This window comes from Bufo bufo, chromosome 2 (genome assembly GCF_905171765.1).
Source record: "Bufo bufo chromosome 2, aBufBuf1.1, whole genome shotgun sequence".
Lineage (NCBI taxonomy): Eukaryota > Metazoa > Chordata > Amphibia > Anura > Bufonidae > Bufo > Bufo bufo.
In genome coordinates, this window is record NC_053390.1 from 360624806 (window position 1) to 360650397 (window position 25592).

The 25592-nt window shown below is 46.3% G+C and overlaps 1 protein-coding gene across 1 annotated transcript in view; it reads right to left on the reverse strand.

Moving 5' to 3' along the window:
• The window catches only part of ERMP1 (endoplasmic reticulum metallopeptidase 1), a 47337-nt gene extending 34046 nt beyond the window's left edge, over positions 1 to 13291 (reverse strand). Inside the window, exons 1-2 of the mRNA XM_040417145.1 lie at positions 13016 to 13291; positions 2716 to 3017 (exon numbers count right to left, since the gene is read on the reverse strand). Coding sequence (XP_040273079.1) covers positions 2716 to 3017; positions 13016 to 13284 — 571 coding nt within the window. The 5' untranslated portion in view covers positions 13285 to 13291. The remainder of the gene's footprint in view (positions 1 to 2715; positions 3018 to 13015) is intronic.
• Between the last annotated feature and the right edge of the window lie 12301 nt (positions 13292 to 25592).

Consider the following 25592-nt stretch of genomic DNA (forward strand, 5'->3'; position numbering starts at 1 on the left):
TGTAAGTCAGCCCAATAACATTAATAAAGTTATGGCATGAGCCAAGACTTAAGGGGTTTTCCAGGATTACTATGGTTTTTAACAGACATGTTCATGTAGTTGCATACCTCATGTACATCTTTCCCCTTTTTTTTTTTCAATTTGGGCTCTCCTGACCCATTTTCCCCATGGAAACATATCACTCTGGTTTGTTTCCATCCTGTATGTAGCACTTCCTGTTGCTGCAGCCAACCAAACCCATGATGCATTTTTCCTTTCTCTGCTACAGCTCCAGCCCCGCCCCTAACACCAGCTAGTTTATAGCTCCTCCCACCAGCTAGTTACATAGACACTCCCCTATCACTGCCCCTGACACAACCCAGTTAGTTTATAGCTCCTCCCACCAGCTAGTTACATAGACACTCCCCTATCACTGCCCCTGACACCCAGCTACTTTATAGCTCCTCCCACCAGCTAGTTACATAGACTCTCCCCTATCACTGCCCCTAACACCCAGTTAGTGTATAGCTCCTCCCACCAGCTAGTTACATAGACACTCCCCTATCACTGCCCCTGACACCCAGCTACTTTATAGCTCCTCCCACCAGCTAGTTACATAGACACTCCCCTATCACTGCCCCTAACACCCAGTTAGTGTATAGCTCCTCCCACCAGCTAGTTACATAGACACTCCCCTATCACCCAGTTAGTTTATAGCTCCTCCCACCAGCTAGTTACATAGACTCTCCCCTATCACTGCCCCTAACACCCAGTTAGTGTATAGCTCCTCCCACCAGCTAGTTACATAGACACTCCCCTGTCATTGAACCTGTTGCTGCTTTGACAAGCGCATGGACATACCATCACAGGATATAAGAAAGAGCTGCATGGACATGGTCACGTGACCACAGCCCAGAACGGGAGATAGGAGCAATAAGGGTAAAAGAAATACATTACAAACTTACTGTTAACTTCATAAATGGTTATTATAAAATTATGCAAAACGGATGTCTCCTAGGATAAGTAATAAATCGACGATCTCTGGCAGCTCCACTGCCGCTTCCCCACCGATCACTAGAACTAGGCCTTGAGCCTCCTGTTTTCTTCACTGTATGACCACCCTGTCACTCCATTCAGTGTGTATGGGACTTTGCTGTCTCCATCAGTCCCTTTCACTCTGAAAGGAGTGGAGCTCAACTGCTGCTTCATACAAAGTGCTCCTCACTGCAATGGTGCATTGAGGAGGAAAGGGGATTTCAGGGCCCCATATTACTGATCAGTGGTGATACCAGCAGTAGCATTCCTAGAAATCAGACATTTATTACCTATCCTGGGGATAGGTGATAACTTTTTATTCTGGGACAACCCTTTAAAATTATTGATTATAAATAACTTAATATGCAGAAGCCAAGTTGTGTTCATTGTGTTTCATTTACTTGCCATATCTCAAACCTGTTGCCTTAGCAAAAGAAAGAGGGCAGACATATCACTCATCACTATAAAAAAAAACTGACAATTTGCAAAAAGTTTTGGAGAACTGAGAACTAGGGATGAGCGAATCGACTTCGGATGAAAAATCCGAAGTCAATCCACATAAAACTTTGTTTAGAATACTGTACGGTATTAGAATGTATTGGCTCCGATGAGCCGAAGTTATTACTTTGCGAAGTCTCGCGAGACTTTGGGTAATAAGTTCAAAATGTATTTCTACTGTTAAAAACCTTTTCCCGAACTCGGGCTCGGTTCCAAGGTACAACGTTTTATGCAAATTGACTTTGGATGTTTTATCCGAAGTCGATTCGCTCATCCCTACTGAGAACCAAAACGGCTACACTTCCTGTAGTCATTTTTGCAAAAATGGCTGACACAATAGAGACAAATGACAAAAATTCTGAATAAAGGTCTAATAGGTCAACACACGCACGTAAGCAAATCTCATTCAGTATGTGCCAAAGCGATATGGCCATGATATTTTTGTTGGATCAGTGGCATGAGATATTGGTTGGCTGTAATGTATACCTGTGGCTGTTTTTCTTGATTGTCATTAATATTTAAGACCCAGAAAACCTCTAATTCCACACTCCAGTAAAGAAAAAGCTAAGTTTATCTGTGACTGGTGTTAACTGAATATCTCCGAGACATACGGTCCGTGAGCGGGCCATAAGTCCCGGAGCGGCATACATAGTGTACACGGGAGCGCACAGCATCATAGGTTACTATAAATCATATGAGTGCAGGACAGTAGTCCCATGGGCAGCCCAATGCACGCAGTATCATAGTAACCCATGATGCTGTGCGCTCCCGTTCGCACGATGCATGCCGCTCCAGGACTTCTGGCCCGCTTACGGACCGTATGGCAAGGAGGGCATACAGTCGTGTGCATGAGCCCTAAGTTTGTTAGAAAGAGACCGTCACGCGCTATAAGATATCGGATTTAGATTTTTCTTTTACATTAATAATGTTCCCTGTAAGGGTGGGGATGGGGGAACAGGATTGCAGTCGTGAAAAAGTCTACAATGGTTAAGTTGGAATCGTTTTTATATCTGAAGAAGTAAAATAAAAAACACTTTCAATAGGATTTTCTTTATACGTTTCATATTTTACAGCTTCTCCTGGTTTTGGGTAAAAGAAATAAGGCCATTGTAACAGTATTATTTTATGGGAATAAAATTAAAGGAAGTTGAGTACGTACAAAAATTATGCACCAGCATTGTGCAGGTTTCCAACAAACCTTACCTGGGGTGTTGGCTACAGAGTCAAAGTGGCAATTTGCTAGAACCGCATGTTGTGCCCCCAGAGTTGGCTCCAATTTCACAGCAATGTTAGTTATATTATCATAGTAGCTGGTAAAACCTCCAAGGAAGTCTATGCTGAATGTTCCAGTAGGCCGCTGGATATCAACTGTGATTTTGTGGGCCTTGCTGCTCTTCTTTTCAATCTCATTGATCCTGTCCAATAAGTAGTTCACGGTAAGGATTTCATTTGCAGGGCTCCCTACTGTCCTGGAGTCTATAGCGGTAATATGCTCCAAGTAAGTCCTGTAAAAATCACAAATAGATTAAAAACCCAGAATCCGCAGCTCAAACAATCCCATTTCAATGACATTACATATAGACAAAATATCATGAGATTTATACGTCTAAAATATAGAGGTCCTTAGAAAAAAGTACCAGCCTAGTTATCACATACTAACAAAAGAGAGTTGTACTTACAGAAACTACATAATCATGCCCAAATCTTATTCACTGCCACACGCATGGGGAAGTCAACAGGGAGCAGCACAGACTAATGAAGCAGCAGTTTGCATGTCTGAATACCCGTCCTGGGTATTCAATGACGCAGAAGGGGCTTAAATGTCTACATTTCACATAGTAGAAGAAAAACTTTATCTATTCTAGGGGCTGATGGTAGAAGACATCTTCTAGTCTCCAAATCTAAGGCCTCATTAATATCTCAGTCAAGCAGATCCAGTAGGCTGTTCTGGCAGAGCATCAATATCTTTTCCCGGATAACCCTTTAATCCTGGTGTGGCTAGCAGGAACAGACCCCTCAGGGTGCATTAATACAGTGCTGCGGATCACAGCAGGAGCTTGGCACTGAAGAAAGCCAGGCTCCTGCTGCAACTCTGATCCCAGCTGCTCAACTTCCTAGATGCTGCAGCCAGTAGCGACTGCGGCATCTAGGCAGTTAGAGGGAAAGTGCTTACTCTACCACCATCAGCTTCCTGCGAACGCAATCACGTGAAGCAGATTTTTGGCCATGCAAGCTGGGGGCCTAACTAAGGCCCCTATGCTTGACATGACTATATGCCTATTAGAGATTGTGCCACAGGCTCATTCAGACGACCGTATAAATGAGTCCACATCCGGTCCGCAAATTTGCAGAACGGGTGCGGACCCATTCATTTTAATGGCGCCGCAAAAGATATGGAAAGCACACCGTGTGCTGTCAACATCCGTAGTTCCGTTCTGCTGCCCTGCAAAAAATATAGAGCATGTCCTATTCTTGTCCGCAATTGCAGACAAGAATAAGCATTTCTATAATGGGCTGTGCGTTCCGGCATCCGGATTTTGCGGATCGCAAAACACAATGGTCGTCTGACCAGACCTCCAAAAAAAAAAAACTAAACCCCCCCAAAACAGAAATCCAACTTCCAAAACATGAACTCAATAATGAGTAGCTCCGCCGTTATTGTTGATCACTTCAAAAAGTCGTTTCGGCATGCTTGATGCAAGCGTTTCCATGAGGTGAGTGGGAACATTTCTCCAAGCGGTGAAGACGGACGCACGAAGGCCATCTACTGTCTGGAACTGTTGTCCATTTTTGTAAACTTCCCTTGCCATCCATCCCCAAAGGTTCTCAATTGGATTTAGATCAGGGGAACACGCAGGATGGGCCAAAAAAGAGTGATGTTATTCTTCTGGAAGAAGTCCCTTGTCCTGCGGGCATTGTGTACTTTAGCGCCTGTTGAAAAACCCAGTCGTTACCACACAGACGAGGGCCCTCAGTCATAAGTTATGCTCTCTGCAACATCTGGACATAGCCAGCGGCCGTTTGACGCCCCTGCATTTCCTGAAGCGCCATTGTTCCACTGAAGGAAAAAGCGCCCCAGACCATTATGGCGCCCCCTCCACTGTGGCGCATAGAAAACATCTCAGGTGGGATCTGCTTGTCATGCCAGTAACGTTGGAAACCATCAAGGTTACATTTTTTCTCATCAGAGAATAAAACTTTCTTCCACCTTTGAATGTCCCATGTTTGGTGCTCTCTTGCAAAGTCCAAACGAGCAGTTCTGTGGCGTTCAAGGAGACGAGGTCTTTGAAGACGTTTTTTGTTTTTGAAGCCCTTCAGTCTCAGATGCCGTCTGATGGTTATGGGGCTGCAGTCAGCACCAGTAAGGGCCTTAATTTGGGTCGAGGATCGTCCAGTGTCTTGACGGACAGCCAATTGGATCCTCCGGCTCAGTGCTGGTGAAATTTTTTTGGGTCTTCCACTTGACTTTTTTGTTCCATAACCCTCAGGATCATTTAAGAAATTATGCTTATGCAGTTCAACAACCCGATCACGTTCAAAAAGGGAGATTTTTTTGCCTTTGCCATCACGTGCGACTACCTGACAGAAAATGACAATGAATCCACATCTTTGCACAGATTTGGCCTTTTAAAGACATGTGGTCCTAAACTTTTGATCAGCTGAAAAACAGCCTGTTTTAGTTTATTCGTTGTTTTCATTAAATTGAATGCACAAAAAATGTTTTGTCTCACTCCCATTTCTTCTTGTTGCATGTTGAAGCTCTACTTGGAACCTTGTTAAGATCCAGCCATGCTAAATATGATTTTTTGCCATTTTTCAAGTGGTCTTAAACTTTTGATCAGGACTGTATATAAGATCTACCAATGCATTATAAAAGTCATGTATAGTCAATGACTAGAAGTTAATAAACAGTTAAAATTAATAAAAGTTTATTTTAAAAATATGTTTTTTCCCCATAAAAAGTGGTAAAAAAAAACCAAACAAAAACACAAAAAAAAAAAATATATATATATTTGGCATCATGGTGCTTGCTGCAACCCGTATAAAGATATACAGAAATCTATGGACTCTGATGAGATCACTACGCCAGCTCTGAGGGGAACGAAGCTAATGGGCAGAGGTCACACAAATTTTTTTTAGCTGAGGAGTAAGAAAGTTGCAGTAATTCAAATACATAATACGTAGACCAATACGTAGCCTCTGTTGCAGATTCTGTCAAAAAGACCAGACAAAAAAGCCTTGTATGCAGGAATTTTTTGTCTGGTAAAAAGACAGGATCCCGAACAGATCCCATCATAGTCAGCGGAGTCACTTCAGCTTCTTTCCTGTCAGTTAAATAAATAGCAGATAACATGCCCTCCCCATAGTTTCTCTAACATACAGTCCCATGTAAATAACAACCCCCTCCCTCTAGCATAGGGTTAATAAGCCCCGGGGAGGGGTCTGGAGTGAAAGCAGCACATGCTATTATAGCCAAGTGATAAAGTACAGTCCAATATAGTGGCTCTTCCCTGTATTATCACTTGGCTATAGAAGCCCGCTGTGCGTTCATTCCAGACCCCCCTCAGGGGCTTAGAAACAAATCACATTTTTGATATGTCATAGGGACGCTGCTGAAGGAGTCTCCCTCCCAACTTCCGAGCGGTGTGCTGAATGGTCAGGCAGCCTGCCCCGAACCAACCGGCATCGCTGCGCTGCCTGTGCTGTTCACAGCGCACCCTGCACTGATGAATGGCAGGGAAAAGTGTAAAACGTTTTGGTACTCCTTAGACTTTTTTTTAAAGGTAGTAAAATGGCCTGAACAGGCATCTATGACATCTGTGCAGAGACGTTATTGCGACCACTGCTAGTGAACATATCTGCCCCTCACTGAATGCAAGAGAAGGTGGACCAAAGCTTTGGCCACAGGAAAAAGAGCGAGGGAAGCTACCTGAGAGGAAAATATAATAAAATATGATGTACATAAAAAACACTATTTCTTTATCATGTATATTACAATACTATTTCATTTGAAATACCCCATTCATTTCATTGTAATACTTTTTGCACAATAACCTCTTTAATAATCTGCTCGGAGAGCTGCATTATACACAGTATACTTTCTTAAACTGAAAAATAATAAATTATAAGCAAGTTTTTGTACTGTGCATAATGTTTAGGAGTAGTCACAACTTTATTCACTCTCAGGAGGAGAAAGTGAGACAGGTTTTTCCAGATACCTGTTTATACTAGTGAGAGTTGCATATTGTGTCCACAACACTAAAATTCCCAAACTCTTTAAAATATCTTCAGTAATGTTTGCTTTAACATTCATGTCTGGATGTTCTAGGCACAGTATGGGTGACATTATGGCTGACCGTACAGTGTATGTATATAATATATATACACACATATATACAGTCAGGTCCATAAATATTGGGACATCAACACAATTCTAACATTTATGGCTCTATACACCACCACAATGGATTTGAAATGAAACGAACAAGATGTGCTTTAACTGCAGATTGTCAGCTTTAATTTGAGGGTATGTACATCCAAATCAGGTGAACAGTGTAGGAATTACAACAGTAATGGGCGAGAATAATACTCATAAATCAAACTTTCACTTTTTAATACTTGGTTGCAAATCCTTTGCAGTCAATTACAGCCTGAAGTCTGGAACGCATAGACATCACCAGACGCTGGGTTTCATCCCTGGTGATGCTCTGCCAGGCCTCTACTGCAACTGTCTTCAGTTCCTGCTTGTTCTTGGGGCATTTTCCCTTCAGTTTTGTCTTCAGCAAGTGAAATGCATGCTCAATCGGATTCAGGTCAGGTGATTGACTTGGTCATTGCATAACATTCCACTTCTTTCCCTTAAAAAACTCTTTGGTTGCTTTTACAGTATGCTTTGGGTCATTGTCCATCTGCACTGTGAAGCGCTGTCCAATGAGTTCTGAAGCATTTGGCTGAATATGAGCAGATAATATTGCCCGAAACACTTCAGAATTCATCCTGCTGCTTTTGTCAGCAGTCACATCATCAATAAATACAAGAGAACCAGTTCCATTGGCAGCCATACATGACCACGCCATGACACTACCACCACCATGCTTCACTGATAAGGTGGTATGCTTAGGATCATTAGCAGTTCCTTTCCTTCTCCATACTCTTCTCTTCCCATCACTCTGGTACAAGTTGATCTTGGTCTCATCTGTCTATAGGATGTTGTTCCAGAACTGTGAAGGCTTTTTTAGATGTCGTTTGGCAAACTCTAATCTGGCCTTCCTGTTTTTGAGGCTCACCAATGGTTTAGATCAGGGCTGGCCAACCTGTGGCTCTCCAGCTGTTGCAAAACTACAACTCCCAGCATGCCTAGACTGCTTACAGCTATCAGCCTACAGCAGGGCATGGTGGGAATTGTAGTTTTACAACAGCTGGAGAGCCGCAGGTTGGCCAGCCCTGGTTTACATCTTGTGGTGAACCCTCTGTATTCACACTGGTGAAGTCTTCTCTTGATTGTTGACTTTGACACACATACACCTACCTCCTGGAGAGTGTTCTTGATCTGGCCAACTGTTGTGAAGGGTGTTTTCTTCACCAGGGAAAGAATTCTTCAGTCATCCACCACAGTTGTTTTCCGTCGTCTTCCGGGTCTTTTGGTGTTGCTGAGCTCACTGGTGCGTTTCTTCTTTTTAAGAATGTTCCAAACAGTTGTTTTGGCCACGCCTAATGTTTTTGCTATCTCTCTGATGGGTTTGTTGTGTTTTTTCAGCCTAATGATGGCTTGCTTCACTGATAGTGACGGCTCTTTGGATCTCATCTTGAGAGTTGACAGCAACAGATTCCAAATGCAAATAGCACACTTGAAATGAACTCTGGACCTTTTATCTGCTCATTGTAATTGGGATAATGAGGGAATAACACACACCTTGCCATGGAACAGCTGAGAAGCCAATTGTCCCATTACTTTTGGTTCCTTAACAAGTGGGAGGCACATATGCAAACTGTTGTAATTCCTACACTGTTCACCTGATTTGGATGTAAATACCCTCAAATTAAAGCTGACAGTCTGCAGTTAAAGCACATCTTGTTCGTTTAATTTCAAATCCATTGTGGTGGTGTATGGAGCCAAAAATGAAAGAATTGTGTCCATGTCCCAATATTTATGGACCCGACACACTAATATATATATATATATATATATATATATATATATATATATATATATATATATATATATATTTATTTATATTGGCAGCACCGACAATGAATCAAAAGGAAGAAAAATGGGTGTTATGTCCTGGGGCATAGGCTAATAGCCCAAGATATATAAATGGAAAAGTGGACAGCACTCCAAAGGATATAAAACAATACAAAAGTTTATTCACCCATGTGGAACAATACAGCAACAGCGATGTTTCGGCTCATCCATAGAGCCTTTGTCAAGCTTGTTTTGGCACCATTTTCATTTTTTTACAACATTCATCTGACAGGGTAGATCATGTGCTATTTTTATAGAGCAGGTTGTTACTAGGGATTGACCGATTATCGGAGTTACCGATATTATCGGCTGATATTCATGATTTTTAAAGTTATCAGTATCGGCATCTAACCTTGCCGATATGTGTATTGTAATGCATTGCCTGTTAGTATATTACACAGTATAAGGGTCCATTCACACGCCCGTAGAATGGGTCCGCATCCGTGCGGAACGGGTGCGGACCCATTCATTCTCTATGGGACATGCATCTTCTATGCCGCGGTCAGTGCTGACCGCGGCATAGAAGGGGTTAATCCGCCAGCATCACTGTAAAAGGGTACAGCAGGGGCCCGGCTATCAGCGACTGCCAGGCGCCTGCAGTGATCCGGCACGCACCGTTCCGGTGCCCGCCCGATCACCATAACGTAATAGCACATCAAAATGCGGCAAGTCACTTGCCGCCATAACGTACTATTACGTCATATGTCGGGAAGGGGTTTAGGTTGAATAGTCCTATAGGATCACTAGCATAGTCATGTCGTCAGTATGATGTGCATGTCGCTGTAACTCACTTCTCCTCAGGGGCAATATGGGGGAAGCTTTACCTGCCTTGAATTAGATATCAGCAAAGCTGGTGACGTCACTCAACGGTACCTGTCGGGCCAAACTATTCTGAAGTGCTGGGTCAGATGAGGAGTCCCAAGGAATAGATTTATAATTTATATAAAAAATCCAAAACATTCCCCATGTAACACACACTGAGGTTAATGGAGAGTTACTTCAAAAGGATAAAAATATGTATATTTAAATATAAAGCCATATAGTAACAGGGTACCACTCTTGACATAATGAAATAAAATCGATACTATCAAAAAATTATGCTTTATCATGCAACACAGGTGTGTCTACCTTATAAAACCTGGTAATCTGAAACCTGACGAGCCGGCAGCTACAGGGCAACAGATGTAAACTGAAACCCACTAGTGCAGTAGTACAGTACTGTACTTATTTCATCCTTGGCAGGAAAGGCTATTATATCAGAAAATCCTCAAGCATATCAACTGTAAACACTGCCCTCTGAGGAAAGAAAGATCCTTTGTTCTGCAGGAGATAAGCCGCTGCCAGGGCCTCGCCTAGCGGTAACGGTCAAGACAGGAGAAAAAGCTTTAGGCCAGGCATGTGCTCAACAAACAGCTTCCTCAGGTGTATGACCAGCTTTTCATTTGCCACCATTGTGTCAGTTATCAGAATGGCGCAGCGAATGTAATCGTAGACATCGACAGTACCTCATGGCTGTCCCTCATGTACTTCAGTATAAAAAGTCAGTAATATATGTGGCGCAATCATTGCATTTAGCATTCTGGGTTGACACCTGCTGTACTGTCCTCCATTAGGGATTGACTGGGAAAAAACTAAAAGTGGCCTTAATGTTGTAGGTGGGTCCAAAATTACGGAAGGTGGGGTAACACACGTTGGCAGGGTCAGTAATACCAGCACAGAATCCCATCCCACAGAACCAAATACCACAGTGCAGCACAAAATACCACCCCAGAAGCTGTCCCTCTGTGGCGGCCACCAATAACTGCCACCTTCTGTCCTCCTCCAACTGTCTCTAATATGGATAGGCGTTTAGGAGGCGAGATGGGCTCCACAATTTGTTGCCCCAACCTGCCTATACCACTACATAAGGAAATGCAGAGCAGTATGGGCGCCATTAAACAGAAGTGGGCAGATGTCCGCCAGGATGTGAGGAACCAGTCTGCGGTGTGCAGGTGTCACAGGATCACAGGCTTCCTCTGACCAGCCCTGTACTGGGAGCTGGGAAATACAGCCCACACCTAAGCCGAGAACACTTCAGGCAATCAATACTGTGAGGACAAGGTCCCCCGGTATGGAGCGGAGCACTTTATGGAATAAGCTGGCGGCAGCACACTGATCGACTGTGCAGATATGCTGCATGTGGTAATGAGGGACATAGGTACACCGAGGGAATTTCTGTATGTAGCAAACTGGCTCTGTGACAACCAACATGGCTGAACTATGGCATTCAGCTGCTTGCTGTGGTTAGTGGCAGCTATCAGATATTGATCTGCTGCCTGATCACAGCGCACCAATGTTGTGTGATCCTAACACCATCTCGGGAACAAAACTAAACTAAGGCTACTTTCCCATCTGTGGCAGGGAGCAGCTTCCGTCACGATAATACAACCGGCTGCATCCGTTACGAACGGATCTGGTTGTATTATCTCTAAAATGACCAAGACGCATCCGGCACGACACACATTGTCAATGGCAGAGAAAATGGATCCGGCACCTTTGACTTAGGGTCCGTTACGGTTTTTTTTGCGGACCGTATGCGAAACCATTCATTTCAATGGGTCTGCAAAAAAAAAACTGAAGTTACTCCACGTGCATTCCGTTTCCGTATTTCCGTTCCGCCAAAAAAATAGAACATGTCCTATTATTGTCCACATTACGGACAAGGATAGACCTATTCTATTAGAGGCCAGCTGCTCTGTTCCGCAAAATACGGAATGCACACGGACGTCATCTGTATTTTTTTATTTTTTTTTGCGGACCGCAAAATACATAGTCGTGTGCATGAGCCCTTACATTGTGTTTCATGCCAGATCCGTCTTGCTCTGCATCCCTCGACACACATAAAAACACTGCTTGCAGCGTATCTCTGTCCGGTATGGGAACGCAATGGAATGGAACGAAATGCACCTTGGTGCACCCCGTTACGTTCAGTTTTGTCCCTATTGACAATTAACTGGGACAAAACTGAAGCGTTTTCCTGAGAACCTATGACAGATCTCGCAAAACGCAGATGTTTACAAGGTAAGAATCACACCGTTCACATATCCGTACACGCTGGACATGTGAACGTGGCCTGAGGATGAGCGCGGTACAGCCACGTATAGCCTGCAGATCAGTAACAGAATCTGATGCTGAATCTCCACATATTAGGTCACTTTCACACAGTCAGTATGGGTCCGGATAGGCCATCAACACTGTGAAGTTGGAATACCCCTTCAGAGGGACGCGATGCGTGTAGTGAACACAAAGCGTCCGCACTGTATCCTGACCCATTCGTTTCAGTGGGTCTGTGCACACATTTTTCACGCGTCGTAAAAAAAAAAAATATATATATATATATATATAAAAAAATAAAAATAAAATAACAGCATGTTCTATATTGTGCGTTTTTCACGCAGCCCTGGCCCCATAGAGGTGAATGGGGCTTGAATGAAAAACGGAAGGTATCCGGGTGCAATGCGTTTTTCCCTGAGGGTTGCTAGGAGATATAGATTTTTCTTCACGAGCGTTAAAAAAACGCACACGCTGAACGCAATTGCAGAAAAAAAACTGATTGAACTTGAGTGCAGAACCATCAGTTTTTCCCTGAACAGATCCTGACTAGTGTTAAGCGAACTTGAGCGTGTTTTCAAGTTCGACGTACAAGGTTCGGGTTATCTACGAATTCTGTTATATTATATTCCATAACTTATGGTCTGTGGTAGCGGAATCCATAGATACGCAGAGCTTGGCCACACAAGTTTGCTCATCCCTAATCCTGACACAATCCGTACGGCTCATGGGAAGAGGGCTTAGGCCACCTGCACACAATCAGGAACGCGTGCAGTTTTTCCTCTCGAATTCCCGTGTAGAAAAACCGCAGCGTAATACAGCACCAGAAAACCGCATGAGATTAGACAGAGGTCACGTATTCATTCCATGGAGGTACCAACCTGCCCGAAGGCGAGATCCGCAGCGCCTCCGATTTTTGGTGTGGATTTCACCCTTTCCAATGCAAGGCTGAGATCTGCAGCAAATCCGCACCAAACACGTGAAGCTTTTGGTACGGGAGATCTTTTGCACGTTTCCCCGCTGACTGATACAGACCATGGCCAGTGACACTGCCAGCTTGGATCCTCTAGTCTGGCATGAAGGGCTTTACAGGCACCACACTGACACTACCTTACCACCAGCGCTCTCCTGGACCTCTACACAGACCCCGCACTGACATCCAGTTACCTGGCAGAGCTGGCATTGAAGCCGGTGCTGCGGGTACCAGGTGTCACCAGCTGCCGCAGTGAGAAGTGCACCAGAGCTCTCACCCCCAGCACATAGAGCAGCAGTACAACCGGGACTCCGGCTCCGAACACCAAGCTTCGGCTCCGAGACTTGCGATCATTGCCCCCGTTATCTTCCCGCCGGTTCCCATGTCCGGGTCCTGCCCCAGAGCTAAGCACATTGTGCCGGGACCTACGGACCGCCAGCCCCGTACTCCCCGACCTCTCCATGACTGAAACACTCCAGCTCCGCCTACCGCTGCCATAGTAACCCCAGGCCAACTAGAGAACGCGCTGTCATTGAGTCATCCAATCAGCGTGCGGCGGGAAACAGCTGACGCGCGGACAGTTCCCGGTTGTCCTTGCCGGCTAGTAACAGTGGGCGGAGAGGGTCAAATTACCGCCGCTCATTCCTGAGCAGAGCGCGCTTTTTGGGGCATAGCTGTAGTGTGAACATGCCCAGTGTCTGTATGCGGCTGTCTGAGCCTGCCTCAATAATAAGGACTCCTGTTATACTTTCTACTTGGGTTCAACTGACTTTTTTGATTTATGTAAAACTGCAGGTAGAAAATCCAGTGGTTTATTTATAGGGCTCAAGTGCTTGTCTCTGGAGGCATCCATACAAGAGTGGTGGTCTTTATAAATAGTGCCCCTTTATGTATAGAGCCTCATATATGCCCCCTTTATATATAGTGCCTCTTATATGTGCCCCTTTATGTATAGAGCCTCATATATGCCCCCTTTATATATATATATAGAGCCTCATATATGCCCCCTTTATATATATATATATATATATATATATATATAGAGCCTCTTATATGCCCCCTTTAAGTATAGTGCTTCTTGTATGTGCCCTCTTTATGTACAGTGCCTCTTATATGTGCCCCTTTATGTATAGAGCCTCTTATTTGTGGTCAGGACCTAAACGAGTGGAAGATGCCCAACCACCACCCCCCTACCTAATTGGCCTGAGGTGTGCCTTGGCCTCACTAGGTCGGTATGCCTGAAAAAGGGGGCATACCCTGAATGTGATGGTTGAATGACTGAATGAAGAATGGGAATGGGTGGGCAGGGGACGTCCGAATGCCGACGTGCTGCCTGGGAGAGCCAGACTGCTTAAGACAGGTACCGGCCCCTCCCACAAATCCAGGCTAGCCTGCGGCCAGCCTTAACACTTGTGGTCAGGACCTAAACGAGTGGAAGATGCCCAACCACCACCCCCCTACCTAATTGGCCTGAGGTGTGCCTTGGCCTCACTAGGTCGTTATGCCTGAAAAAGGGGGCAAAACCCACCAGTGAGGGAAGGATTGGCCTGAGGTGCTACTCTGCCAATGTACTGAATGCTTGGACCAGCTCCGCTTGTGGCTCCGGGATATACCGTACAAAGCACCCCCAGCGCCCCAAGTGTTTAATGATATGCACAGGGACTCCATGCTTGGACGCTGCGGATGCCGCACCGATGCGGAAAGAATGCCCCGAGAATTGAGCCGGATTCAATCCTACACTGGTCAACAGGATGCGAATATGTTTGATGAACTGGCTGGACGTCAGTGGACCAACAGGGAATGGAAGTAATGGGTCGGTGGGGCTGTGAAGACTAAGGGCCAGCAAGAGGTTGTCCAAGACTGTCACTGGACACCATGCGTTTGTGGTCTGGAAGAACTTAACTACATGGCCGGGACCCACCTGCCTTGTTTTGTTGTGAGGCAACTGCGAATGAGTTACTGCCCATCCTGACTAAATCTTCCTTGCGGAGAGCCACCGCCCCTTGTCTGGCCTGTGTCACTTCACCTGGTCTTAAAAACCCGTAAAACGCCAAGTACATCGCCGCCTTGATCACCAGGCTGGGAAGGACTCCGAATGGTGACAATGTGAGAACTTCCGACAGGCTACGAAACGTGTCCCCCTTAATAGGTCGACGGACCGACTTGACCGTGACCTGGCTTTTTTGAATGCCTCTGAGGATGGCCTTGATCGGGTGAGCTGAAAATATAGAGGGTCTGTCTGGCTCTTGAAATGCCAAAAAATGCTGCACCCCAGCCAAATGTAGCCTAATGGTGTTGTAGGATAAAGCCAATACCGAATGACAATAAGACACGAAAGCCACCATATACTTGACCTGACCTGTGTCACCTCTAGGATATGCCAACTTAAAGTTCGAAAAAACCACCCACGCTCGGCGGTACAACCGCAACGTACTGGCCGACAAAGACTTGGTAATGAGTGAACTGGCGACCACCATCAGAGAGTCTAATCCAAGACCAGCAGCCGCCAGTCCGGTACCGGGGTGCCCACTGAGTCTGCTTCTGGGTTCTGTAAGAAAAAGCGAGAAAAATCAAAACGAGATAAAGCATCAGCTGCAACGTTGCTGACCCCGTCCAAAAACAGGGCATGAAAATGAAACCCCTGTTCCAGAGCTATCCAGGTCAATCTACGCATGAAAGACATGATGAGTAACGATTTAGATCTGCCCTTGTTAATGATCTCTGCGGTCGCCATGTTGTCAGTGTGGAAAACCACCGTGTGACCCGACCACCTATGCCCCCAGACTATAGCAGCTGCTACGATAGGATAGATCTCGAACAATGCCGACATCTGAGAAAACCCCGGCAACTGTAGCACGTGTGTGGGCCATGAGCCGGCGAACCAATGTGAGCAAAATATGGCCGCGAAACCTACCGAGGCAGCCGCGTCTGAAAATACGTGTGGAAAATCAGAAGTGGCCCTCGGAATAAACATGGAAATGCCGTTCCACCCACTGAGAAATCTGTCCCACATGAACAGATCTGCTCGGGCGTTCGCATTAAGATGCACTGATGCGTCCAAATCACTGGTCTGTTGTAATAAGACTAGCAATCTTGAAATGAATGATCTACCCTGAGGAATGATCCTCATGGCAAAGTATAACATGCCCAACAGAGACTGCAATTCTCTCTTGGTGCAAACCTGAGACATGAGCAAGGAACGGACACCTGATTTGATTCTGTCGAGTTTGTCTTGTGGCAGACTGGCTGACATGGCACGTGAATCCAGAGAGATCCCCAAGAACGTGACAACCTGCGCAGGCCCTTCTGTTTTGTGTTCGGCCACTGGAATGTTTAACTCCTTGAAGACCTGCAAGAGAACCTGCAAGTCAACAGGTGCCTGTGAGGGTTCTTCGATCAACAGAAAATCATCCAGGTAGTGAATGACATTCTGGCAACCCTGTTCCAACAAAATCCATTCCAGTGCCTGCGCTAACCTGTCAAACAGACTGGGGCTGCTCTAGGAACCAAACGTCAACTTGGTGGCGAAATAGTACGCATCTCTCCATTTGATGCCATGCCACTGCCAGAGAGATGGGCTAAGGGGCAGCAGTTTAAACGCATCAGAGACATCTGCTTTGGACAGCCAAGCCCCCATGCCTGTCTGAAGAATGACCTGGATAGCCTGGTCTACGGAAGTATACTTCAAGGAAATTCCTCGGATGGAATCAACGAGTTGAGACTAGGAACGTGGGAAGAATGTGGAGCAGACAAATCATAAATCAAACGAAATTTATTGGAATATTTTCCCTGCACCACCCCCACCGGGCTCACCCTCCAAGTGCAGAAAGGAGGGGACTGGAAAGGACAATGATGAAACCCTTGTCCAGCTCAACTGCCAAGAGTGAATCCACCAGACCAGCATGTTTAGAAGCCGACTGCAAGTTGGGGCATTCATGAGTCTGCTGGGGCAAGGTGATGAGCCCAGTGTGAAACCCCCGTGAAAACCCTTCCACCAGGAATGTACGGAACGGCTGAACCGGATGAAGCCGCAGCAGCTGGTCTAGTGCCTCCACATTCACCCGGCTCAGTCACGCCGGCTTCAATGTGCAGACAGTGACCGGATGTGCCCTAAAACATGTGGCACAGACATGCAGGAGCCTGCACTGGCTGAAGTTGCAGATGGCGTAGACCACTGCAAACAACACAACAAACATCACAAAACAACAACAACAAAAAAAAAACGAAGAAAGAAAAAGAGAAGAGAAAAAAAAAAAACAACCTGTTAACCCTACGACCTGCTGCCCGTAAGCTGACAAACAAGATGACGGAATCTAAGCCCCTCCCCTTCCCCCCCCAGCAGCGTGAAACGATTGAACGAAAAGCCTTCGAGGCTGACAGGGAGTATGATAGTCGTTTCCACTGACGTATGAAGCGAGCCCGAGTTTGTGTGAATCTGTGACGTGGCAGATTAATTAAAAACGAATACTGCGGGCTAAAGAACCTACAGACGTGGTAGGTGATGTATGTAAGTATAGGATTTGTGGAAAACAGACCGTATGACGTATGACACTAGTCTACGAGATGAAACGGGGTGTGTATGTCGTGCGAGCGTGTAGCTGTATTGGCGGATATACCTATGCTAGAGGTGTATGGATGAAGCTTGGTGGATAAATCTATTTTCCATTAAATCTTGTGCAACACCTAAAGGGTTAACAAAGTTTGTAAAATCAGTTTTTAATACCTTGAGGGGTGTAGTTTCTTAGATGGGATCACTTTTATGGAGTTTCTACTCTAGGGGTGCATCAGGGGGGCTTCAAATGGGACATGGTGTCAAAAAACCAGTCCAGCAAAATCTGGCTTCCAAAAACCATACGGCGCACCTTTCACTCTACGCCCTGCTGTGTGGCCGTACAGCAGTTTACGGCCACATATGGGGTGTTTCTGTAAACTACAGAATCAGGGCAATAAATAAAGAGTTTTGTTTGGCTGTTAACCCTTGCTTTGTAACTGGAAAAAAAATATTAAAATGGAAAATCTGCCAAAAAAGTGAAATTTTGAAATTGTATCTCTATTTTCCATTAAATCTTGTGCAACACCTAAAGGGTTAACAAAGTTTGTAAAATCAGTTTTGAATACCTTGAGGGGTGTAGTTTCTTAGATGGGGTCACTTTTATGGAGTTTCTACTCTAGGGGTGCATCAGGGGGGCTTCAAATGGGACATGGTGTCAAAAAACCAGTCCAGCAAAATCTGGCTTCCAAAAACCATACGGCGCACCTTTCCCTCTACGCCCTACTGTGTGCCCATACAGTAGTTTACGGCCACATATGGGGTGTTTCTGTAAATGGCAGAGTCAGGGCAATAAAGATACAGTCTTGTTTGGCTGTTAACCCTTGCTTTGTTAGTGGAAAAAATGGGTTAAAATGGAAAATTAGGCAAAAAAATGAAATTCTCAAATTTCATCCCCATTTGCCAATAACTCTTGTGCAACACCTAAAGGGTTAACGAAGTTTGTAAAATCAGTTTTGAATACCTTGAGGGGTGTAGTTTATAGAATGGGGTCATTTTTGAGCGGTTTCTATTATGTAAGCCTCGCAAAGTGACTTCGGACCTGAACTGGTCCCTAAAAATTGGGTTTTTGTAAATTTCTGAAAAATTTCAAGATTTGCTTCTAAACTTCTAAGCCTTGTAACATCCCCAAAAAATAAAATATCATTCCCAAAATGCTACAAACATGAAGTAGACATATGGGGAATGTAAAGTCATCACATCACATTACTATGTATTACAGAAGTAGAGAAACTGAAACTTTGAAATTTGCAAATTTTTCTAATTTTTTGTTAAATATGGTATTTTTTTATGTAAAAAAAATTAACTTTTTTGACCCAATATTAGCAGTGTCATGAAGTACAATATGTGACGAAAAAACAATCTCAGAACGGCCTGGGTAAGTCAAAGCGTTTTAAAGTTATCAGCACTTAAAGTGACACTGGTCAGATTTGCAAAAAATGGCCAAGTCCTTAAGGTGAAATAGGGCTGAGTCCTTAAGGGGTTAAGGCCATCTGTCCACCAGCTGAAGCTCAACAGAAGATGGGTGTTGCAACAAGACAACGACCCAAAGCATAGAAGTAAATCAACAACAGAATGGCTTAAACAGAAGAAAATACGCCTTCTGGAGTGGCCCAGTCAGAGTCCTGACCTCAACCCGACTGAGATGCTGTGGCATGACCTCAAGAAAGCGATTCATACCAGACATCCCAAGAATATTGCTGAACTGAAACAGTTCTGTAAAGAGGAATGGTCAAGAATTACTCCTGACCGTTGTGCACATCTGATCTGCAACTACAGGAAACGTTTGGTGGAAGTTAATGCTGCCAAAGGAGGTTCAACCAGTTATTAAATCCAAGGGTTCAGATACTTTTTCCACCTGCACTGTGAATGTTTACATGGTGTGTTCAATAAAAACATGGTAACATTTAATTCTTTGTGTGTTATTAGTTTAAGCAGACTGTGATTGTCTATTGTTGTGACTTAGATGAAGATCAGATCACATTTTATGACCAATTTGTGCAGAAATCCATATCATTCCAAAGGGTTCACATACTTTTTCTTGCAACTGTATAGAGCCTCTAATACAGTTGCAAGAAAAAGTATGTGAACCCTTTGGAATTATATGGATTTCTGCACAAATTGGTCATAAAATGTGATCTGATCTTCATCTAAGTCACAACAATAGACAATCACAGTCTGCTTAAACTAATAACACACAAAGAATTAAATGTTACCATGTTTTTATTGAACACACCATGTAAACATTCACAGTGCAGGTGGAAAAAGTATGTGAACCCCTAGACTAATGTCATCTCGAAGAGCTAATTGGCGTGAGGTGTCAGCCAACCGGAGTCCAATCAATGAGATGAGATTGGAGGTGTTGGTTACCGCTGCCCTGCCCTATAAAAATCACACACCTGGGTTTGCTTTTCACAAGAAGCATTGCCTGATGTGAATGATGCCTCACACAAAAGAGCTCTCAGAAGACCTACGATTAAGAATTGTTGACTTGCATAAAGCTGGAAAGGCTTATAAAAGTATCTCCAAAAGCCTTGCTGTTCATTAGTCCACGTTAAGACAAATTGTCTATAAATGGAGAAAGTTCAGCACTGCTGCTACTCTCCCTAGGAGAGGCCGTCCTGTAAAGATGACTGCAAGAGCACAGCGCAGACTGCTCAATGAGGTGAAGAAGAATCCTAGAGTGTCAGCTAAAGACTTACAAAAATCTCTAGAATATGCTAACATCCCTGTTAGTGACTTTACAATACGTAAAACACTAAACAAGAATGGCTTTCATGGGAGGACACCGCAGAGGAAGCCACTGCTGTCCAAAAAAAAAATGCTTTGCTGCACGTTTACAGTTTGCACAAGAGCATCTGGATGTTCCACAGCAGTACTGGCAAAATATTCTGTGGACAGATGAAACCAAAGTTGAGTTGTTTGGAAGAAACACACAACACTATGTGTGGAGAAAAAGAGGCCCAGCACACCAACATCAAAACCTCATCCCAACTGTGAAGTATGGTGGTGGTGGCCTCATGGTTTGGGGCTGCTTTGCTGCGTCAGGGCCTGGACGGATTGTTATCATCGAAGGAAAAATGAATTCCCAAGTTTATCAAGGCATTTTGCAGGAGAAATTAAGGACATCTGTCCACCAGCTGAAGCTCAACAGAAGATGGATGTTGACAAAGCATAGAAGTAAATCAACAACAGAATGGCTTAAACAGAAGAAAATCCGCCTTCTGGAGTGGCCCAGTCAGAGTCCTGACCTCAACCCGATTGAGATGCTGTGGCATGACCTCAAGAAAGCGATTCACACCAGACATCCCAAGAATATTGCTGAACTGAAACAGTTCTGTAAAGAGGAATGGTCAAGAATTACTCCTGACCGTTGTGCACGTCTGATCTGCAACTACAGGAAACGTTTGGTTGAAGTTATTGCTGCCAAAGGAGGTTCAACCAGTTATTAAATCCAAGGGTTCACATACTTTTTCCACCTGCACTGTGAATGTTTACATGGTGTGTTCTATAAAAACATGGTAACATTTAATTCTTTGTGTGTTATTAGTTTAAGCAGATTGTGATTGTCTATTGTTGTGACTTAGATGAAGATCAGATCACATTTTGTGACCAATTTGTGCAGAAATCCATATCATTCAAAGGGTTCACATACTTTTTCTTGCAACTGTATGTGCCCCCTTTATGTATAGTGCCTCTTATATGTGCCCCCTTTATACAGTACAGACCAAAAGTTTGGACATACCTTCTCATTCAAAGAGTGTTTGTCATGGTCTTACTTTCTTGCTGTTCTCCTTCGTTTGACATGTGCTGGCGGCCATCTTGCTTTCTGGGTTTCTTGTAGCCTCCCACCCTGCGGCTCCTCCTTCCCACTGGGAGGAGCTGGATGCCTAGCTCATATATATAGGAGGTCTGTGGCTTCAGTTCCTTGCTTGGTCCTCCTGTGTTCACATGCTTCTAGACTGCTGCTGCTTCTGGTTCCTGATCCTGGTTTCGTCCGACTACCCTGCTGGTTCCTGATCCTGGTTTCGTCCGACTACCCTGCTGGTTCCTAATCCTGGCTTCGTCTGACTACCCTGCTGGTTCCTGATCCTGGCTTCGTCTGACTACCCTTCTGGTTCCTGACCTCTGGCTTCGCAAAGACTCTGCTTCGGTTTCGCCATCCGTTTGGACTTTTGCTTTACAGCTTTATTTTCAATAAAGCCTTCTTATTTTCACTTATCCCTTGTTGTACGTCTGGTTCATGGTTCCGTGACATTAGGACCAAGCCATGAATTCTGACGGTACAGGGCCATCCTCGCTACCCACGCTGGTTGCCAGACTTGATCAGCAGGATCACCTGTTGGGTCGGTTCGCTGTGGCGTTGCAAACCCTGCTTGAACGCACGGCTCATTTCGCTCCCGTTGCCGATGGGTCGGTTGTCGCTCCTGGGCTCGCTCCTACTGCCGCTCCGGTTGTTGCGCCAGAGTCTACCCCGACACCTGTTGTTGCACCTGCGGTGTTTCGGGGTATGACCGGTTCTGCCCCTCTTCCACAGCGCTTTGGGGGAGAGCCAACTCAGTGCCGAGGTTTCCTTAACCAGGTGGGCATTTATTTCGAGTTGCTGCCACATGCCTTTCCCACTGAGAGATCAAAGGTGGGCTTCTTGATCTCGCTGCTCTCGGACAAGGCCTTGGCCTGGGCCAGCCCTTTATGGGAGAACAACAATCCGGTGGTTGCCGAGTTTTCCGGTTTTGTTGCTTCTCTTCGGAAGGTATTCGATGTGCCGGCTCGTGCTGCCTCTGCTGCGAAGCTCCTTATGTCCATCAGACAGGGTTCACGATCCGTAGCTGAATACGCCATTGAGTTTCGTACCCTGGCAGCAGAGGTGGGCTGGAATAATGAGGCTCTGGTCGCTGCTTTCTCTCATGGTCTCTCGGATGCCTTGAAGGATGAGGTTGCAGCTAAGGACCTACCAATGGAGCTCGAGTCTCTTATTTCTTTCCTGATTTTGATTGACACCAGACTCAGGGAGAGACCTTCCTTTAAGGAGAGCCTGCGGAGGTTTTCTAACAGATTGGCGCCTACGTTTGTTGTCCCACCCGTGCCTCCCTCTCCTCCCACGCCTCCTGGGGATGACTTGTCTGGGGGTGAACCCATGCAGCTGGGGTTTGCTCGCCTGTCCGAGGGGGAGAGGGTACTCCGGAGACGCGAGGGCCGATGCATGTACTGTGGTCTCGGTGGGCATTTTCGGTTGGCATGTCCGAACCGTCTGGGAAACGCTCGCACCTGAGATCCTGTCGGGGGCAGATCTTGGGTGGAGTCTCCTCGTCCCCGGTTTCCCGTGTTGACAAACCACTGATCACTGTTGTCCTCTCCTGGGTCGGGGGCTTGGTGACGACCCAGGCGTTGGTGGACTCTGGTGCCGGTGGTTTGTTCATTGATAATGTGTTCGCTGCCGCCAATTCCATTCCTCTGCAGGCTCGAGGTTCCCCACTGGCTCTTGAGGCGATAGACGGCAGACCCCTTCTGCCGCCACACGTGACTCATGAGACCCTTCCAGTGGGGATAGCCATTGGTGCCGTTCACAGAGAGTCGGTCTGCCTCCAGGTTATTTCGTCTCCACACTACTCGGTGGTCTTGGGGTACCCCTGGCTCCGGAAGCATAATCCGACTTTCGATTGGAGATCGGCCGAGATCCTCTCGTGGTCACCGCAGTGTGGGGCTAGTTGCATCCATGGGTCTGTCAAGTTGCTGTGTACTTCCTCGGACTCTCTGTTGCCTCCTGAATACGAGGAGTACCGGGATGTATTCGATAAGGTGCGCGCGGTTGCCCTACCTCCGCACCGCCCATACGATTGTGCCATAGAGTTACAATCTGGTGCCGTTCCTCCTCGTGGCAAAGTCTATCCACTGTCGGTAGCGGAGAATGAGGCCATGGAGGAGTACGTGAGGGAGGCGCTTTCACGCGGACACATTCGCAAATCCTCGTCCCCGGCAGGGGCTGGATTTTTCTTTGTGAAAAAGAAGGGCGGTGAGTTGAGGCCTTGCATCGATTACAGGGGTCTCAATCGCATCACGATCAAGAACGCTTACCCAATACCCTTGATTTCCGAGCTGTTCGATCGCCTTAAAGGGGCCACGGTCTTTACCAAACTCGACCTGAGGGCGGCATATAACCTGGTAAGGATCAAGGCGGGCGATGAGTGGAAGACCGCGTTTAACACCAGGACCGGTCATTATGAATCCTTGGTTATGCCCTTTGGGTTGTGCAATGCGCCGGCAGTCTTTCAGGAATTCATCAACGATGTTTTCCGTGACCTGTTGCAGCAGTGTGTGGTGGTCTATTTGGATGACATCTTGGTATATTCTGAATCCATGGAGGCCCACATTCTGGATGTCAGACGAGTGTTGCAACGGTTACGAGAGAACAAGCTGTTCGGTAAGCTTGAGAAATGCGAATTTCACCGATCCCAGGTAACCTTCTTAGGTTACATCATTTCCGCTGAGGGGTTCTCCATGGATCCTGAGAAGGTTTCGGCTGTCTTACAGTGGCCCCAGCCCAGTGGTCTTCGTTCCCTGCAGCGCTTTTTGGGCTTCGCCAATTATTATCGGAAGTTCATCAGGGACTTTTCCATGCTAGCCAAGCCTCTCACGGATCTGACCAGGAAGGGCAGTAATTCCCAGGTCTGGCCGCTCGAGGCCATCCGAGCTTTTGAGGCTCTAAAGTCCGCCTTTGTGTCGGCTCCGATTCTGTCGCATCCCAACCCTGGGTTGCCCTTTGTCCTCGAGGTGGACGCGTCTGAGACGGGAGTAGGCGCCCTTCTGTCTCAGAGGGTCCTCTGCTTCCTTGTGGGTTTTACTCCCGGAAACTGTCTTCCGCGGAGTGCAACTATCAGATTGGTGACAGGGAGTTATTGGCCATCGTGCAGGCCCTTAAAGAATGGAGGCACTTGCTCGAGGGTTCGGTGGTTCCGGTCCTCATCCTGACGGACCACAAGAATCTGACCTACCTTTCTGAGGCCAAGAGATTGACACCACGTCAGGCCAGATGGGCTCTGTTCTTGTCACGTTTTAATTACGTGGTCTCCTACCTACCCGGTTCCAAGAACATCAGGGCGGATGCCTTATCACGGCAGTACTCCGAGCTGTCCAGGGAGGAGTCGATTCCGACTTCGGTCATACCTCCGAATCAGATCTTGGCCGCCATTCGCACCAGCCTGACCTCTCCCCTGGGTGAGCAGATTTTGGCGGCTCAATCTGGTGCTCCCTCTGGGAGACCCAACGGCAGATGTTTTGTGCCTGAGGAGTTGCGCACTCGGTTGTTGCGAACCTACCATAACTCCAAGACCGCGGGGCATCCTGGAAAGAATCAGCTGTCCTGGGCTGTTTCACGTCTGTTCTGGTGGCCTTCCCTACGTTCCGACATCGCCGCATATGTAGCGGCATGCTCCGTTTGTGCCCAGAGTAAGTCCCCTCGGCACCTTCCGTTGGGCCTTCTGCAACCCATAGCCACTGGGGAGCGCCCATGGTCACACCTGGGGATGGATTTCATTGTGGACCTCCCTGCATCCCGAGGCCATACGGTCATTCTCATGATTGTGGATCGGTTTTCCAAAATGTGCCACTGTGTTCCTCTCAAGAAGTTACCCTCTGCACAAGAGTTGGCCACGATTTTTGCCAGGGAGGTCTTCCGGTTGCACGGTTTGCCCAAGGAGATTGTGTCGGATCGGGGGAGTCAGTTTGTGTCCAGGTTCTGGCGCGCCTTTTGCTCCCAGTTGGGGATTCATCTCTCCTTCTCCTCGGCCTACCACCCTCAGTCCAATGGGGCCGCAGAACGATCCAATCAGGCCTTGGAGCAATTCCTTCGTTGCTATGTCTCCGATCACCAAGACAATTGGGTTGACCTCCTGCCTTGGGCTGAGTTTGCCAGGAACACGGCGGTGAACTCTTCCTCTGGGACGTCTCCCTTCATGGCCAATTATGGGTTCCAACCTGCCGTGTTACCGGAGGTATTCTCTCCCCAGGATATTCCGGCTGTGGAGGATCACCTTTCCGTCCTACGTGCTTCTTGGGTACTGATCCAGAAGTCCCTTGAGGTCTCTGCGCAGCGCCAGAGACTCCAGGCTGATCGCAGACGAGCGCCTGCTCCTTCCTACCAGGTCGGAGACCGTGTATGGTTGTCCACCCGCAACCTCAACCTTCGAGTGCCCACTCCCAAGCTGGCGCCTCGCTTTGTTGGT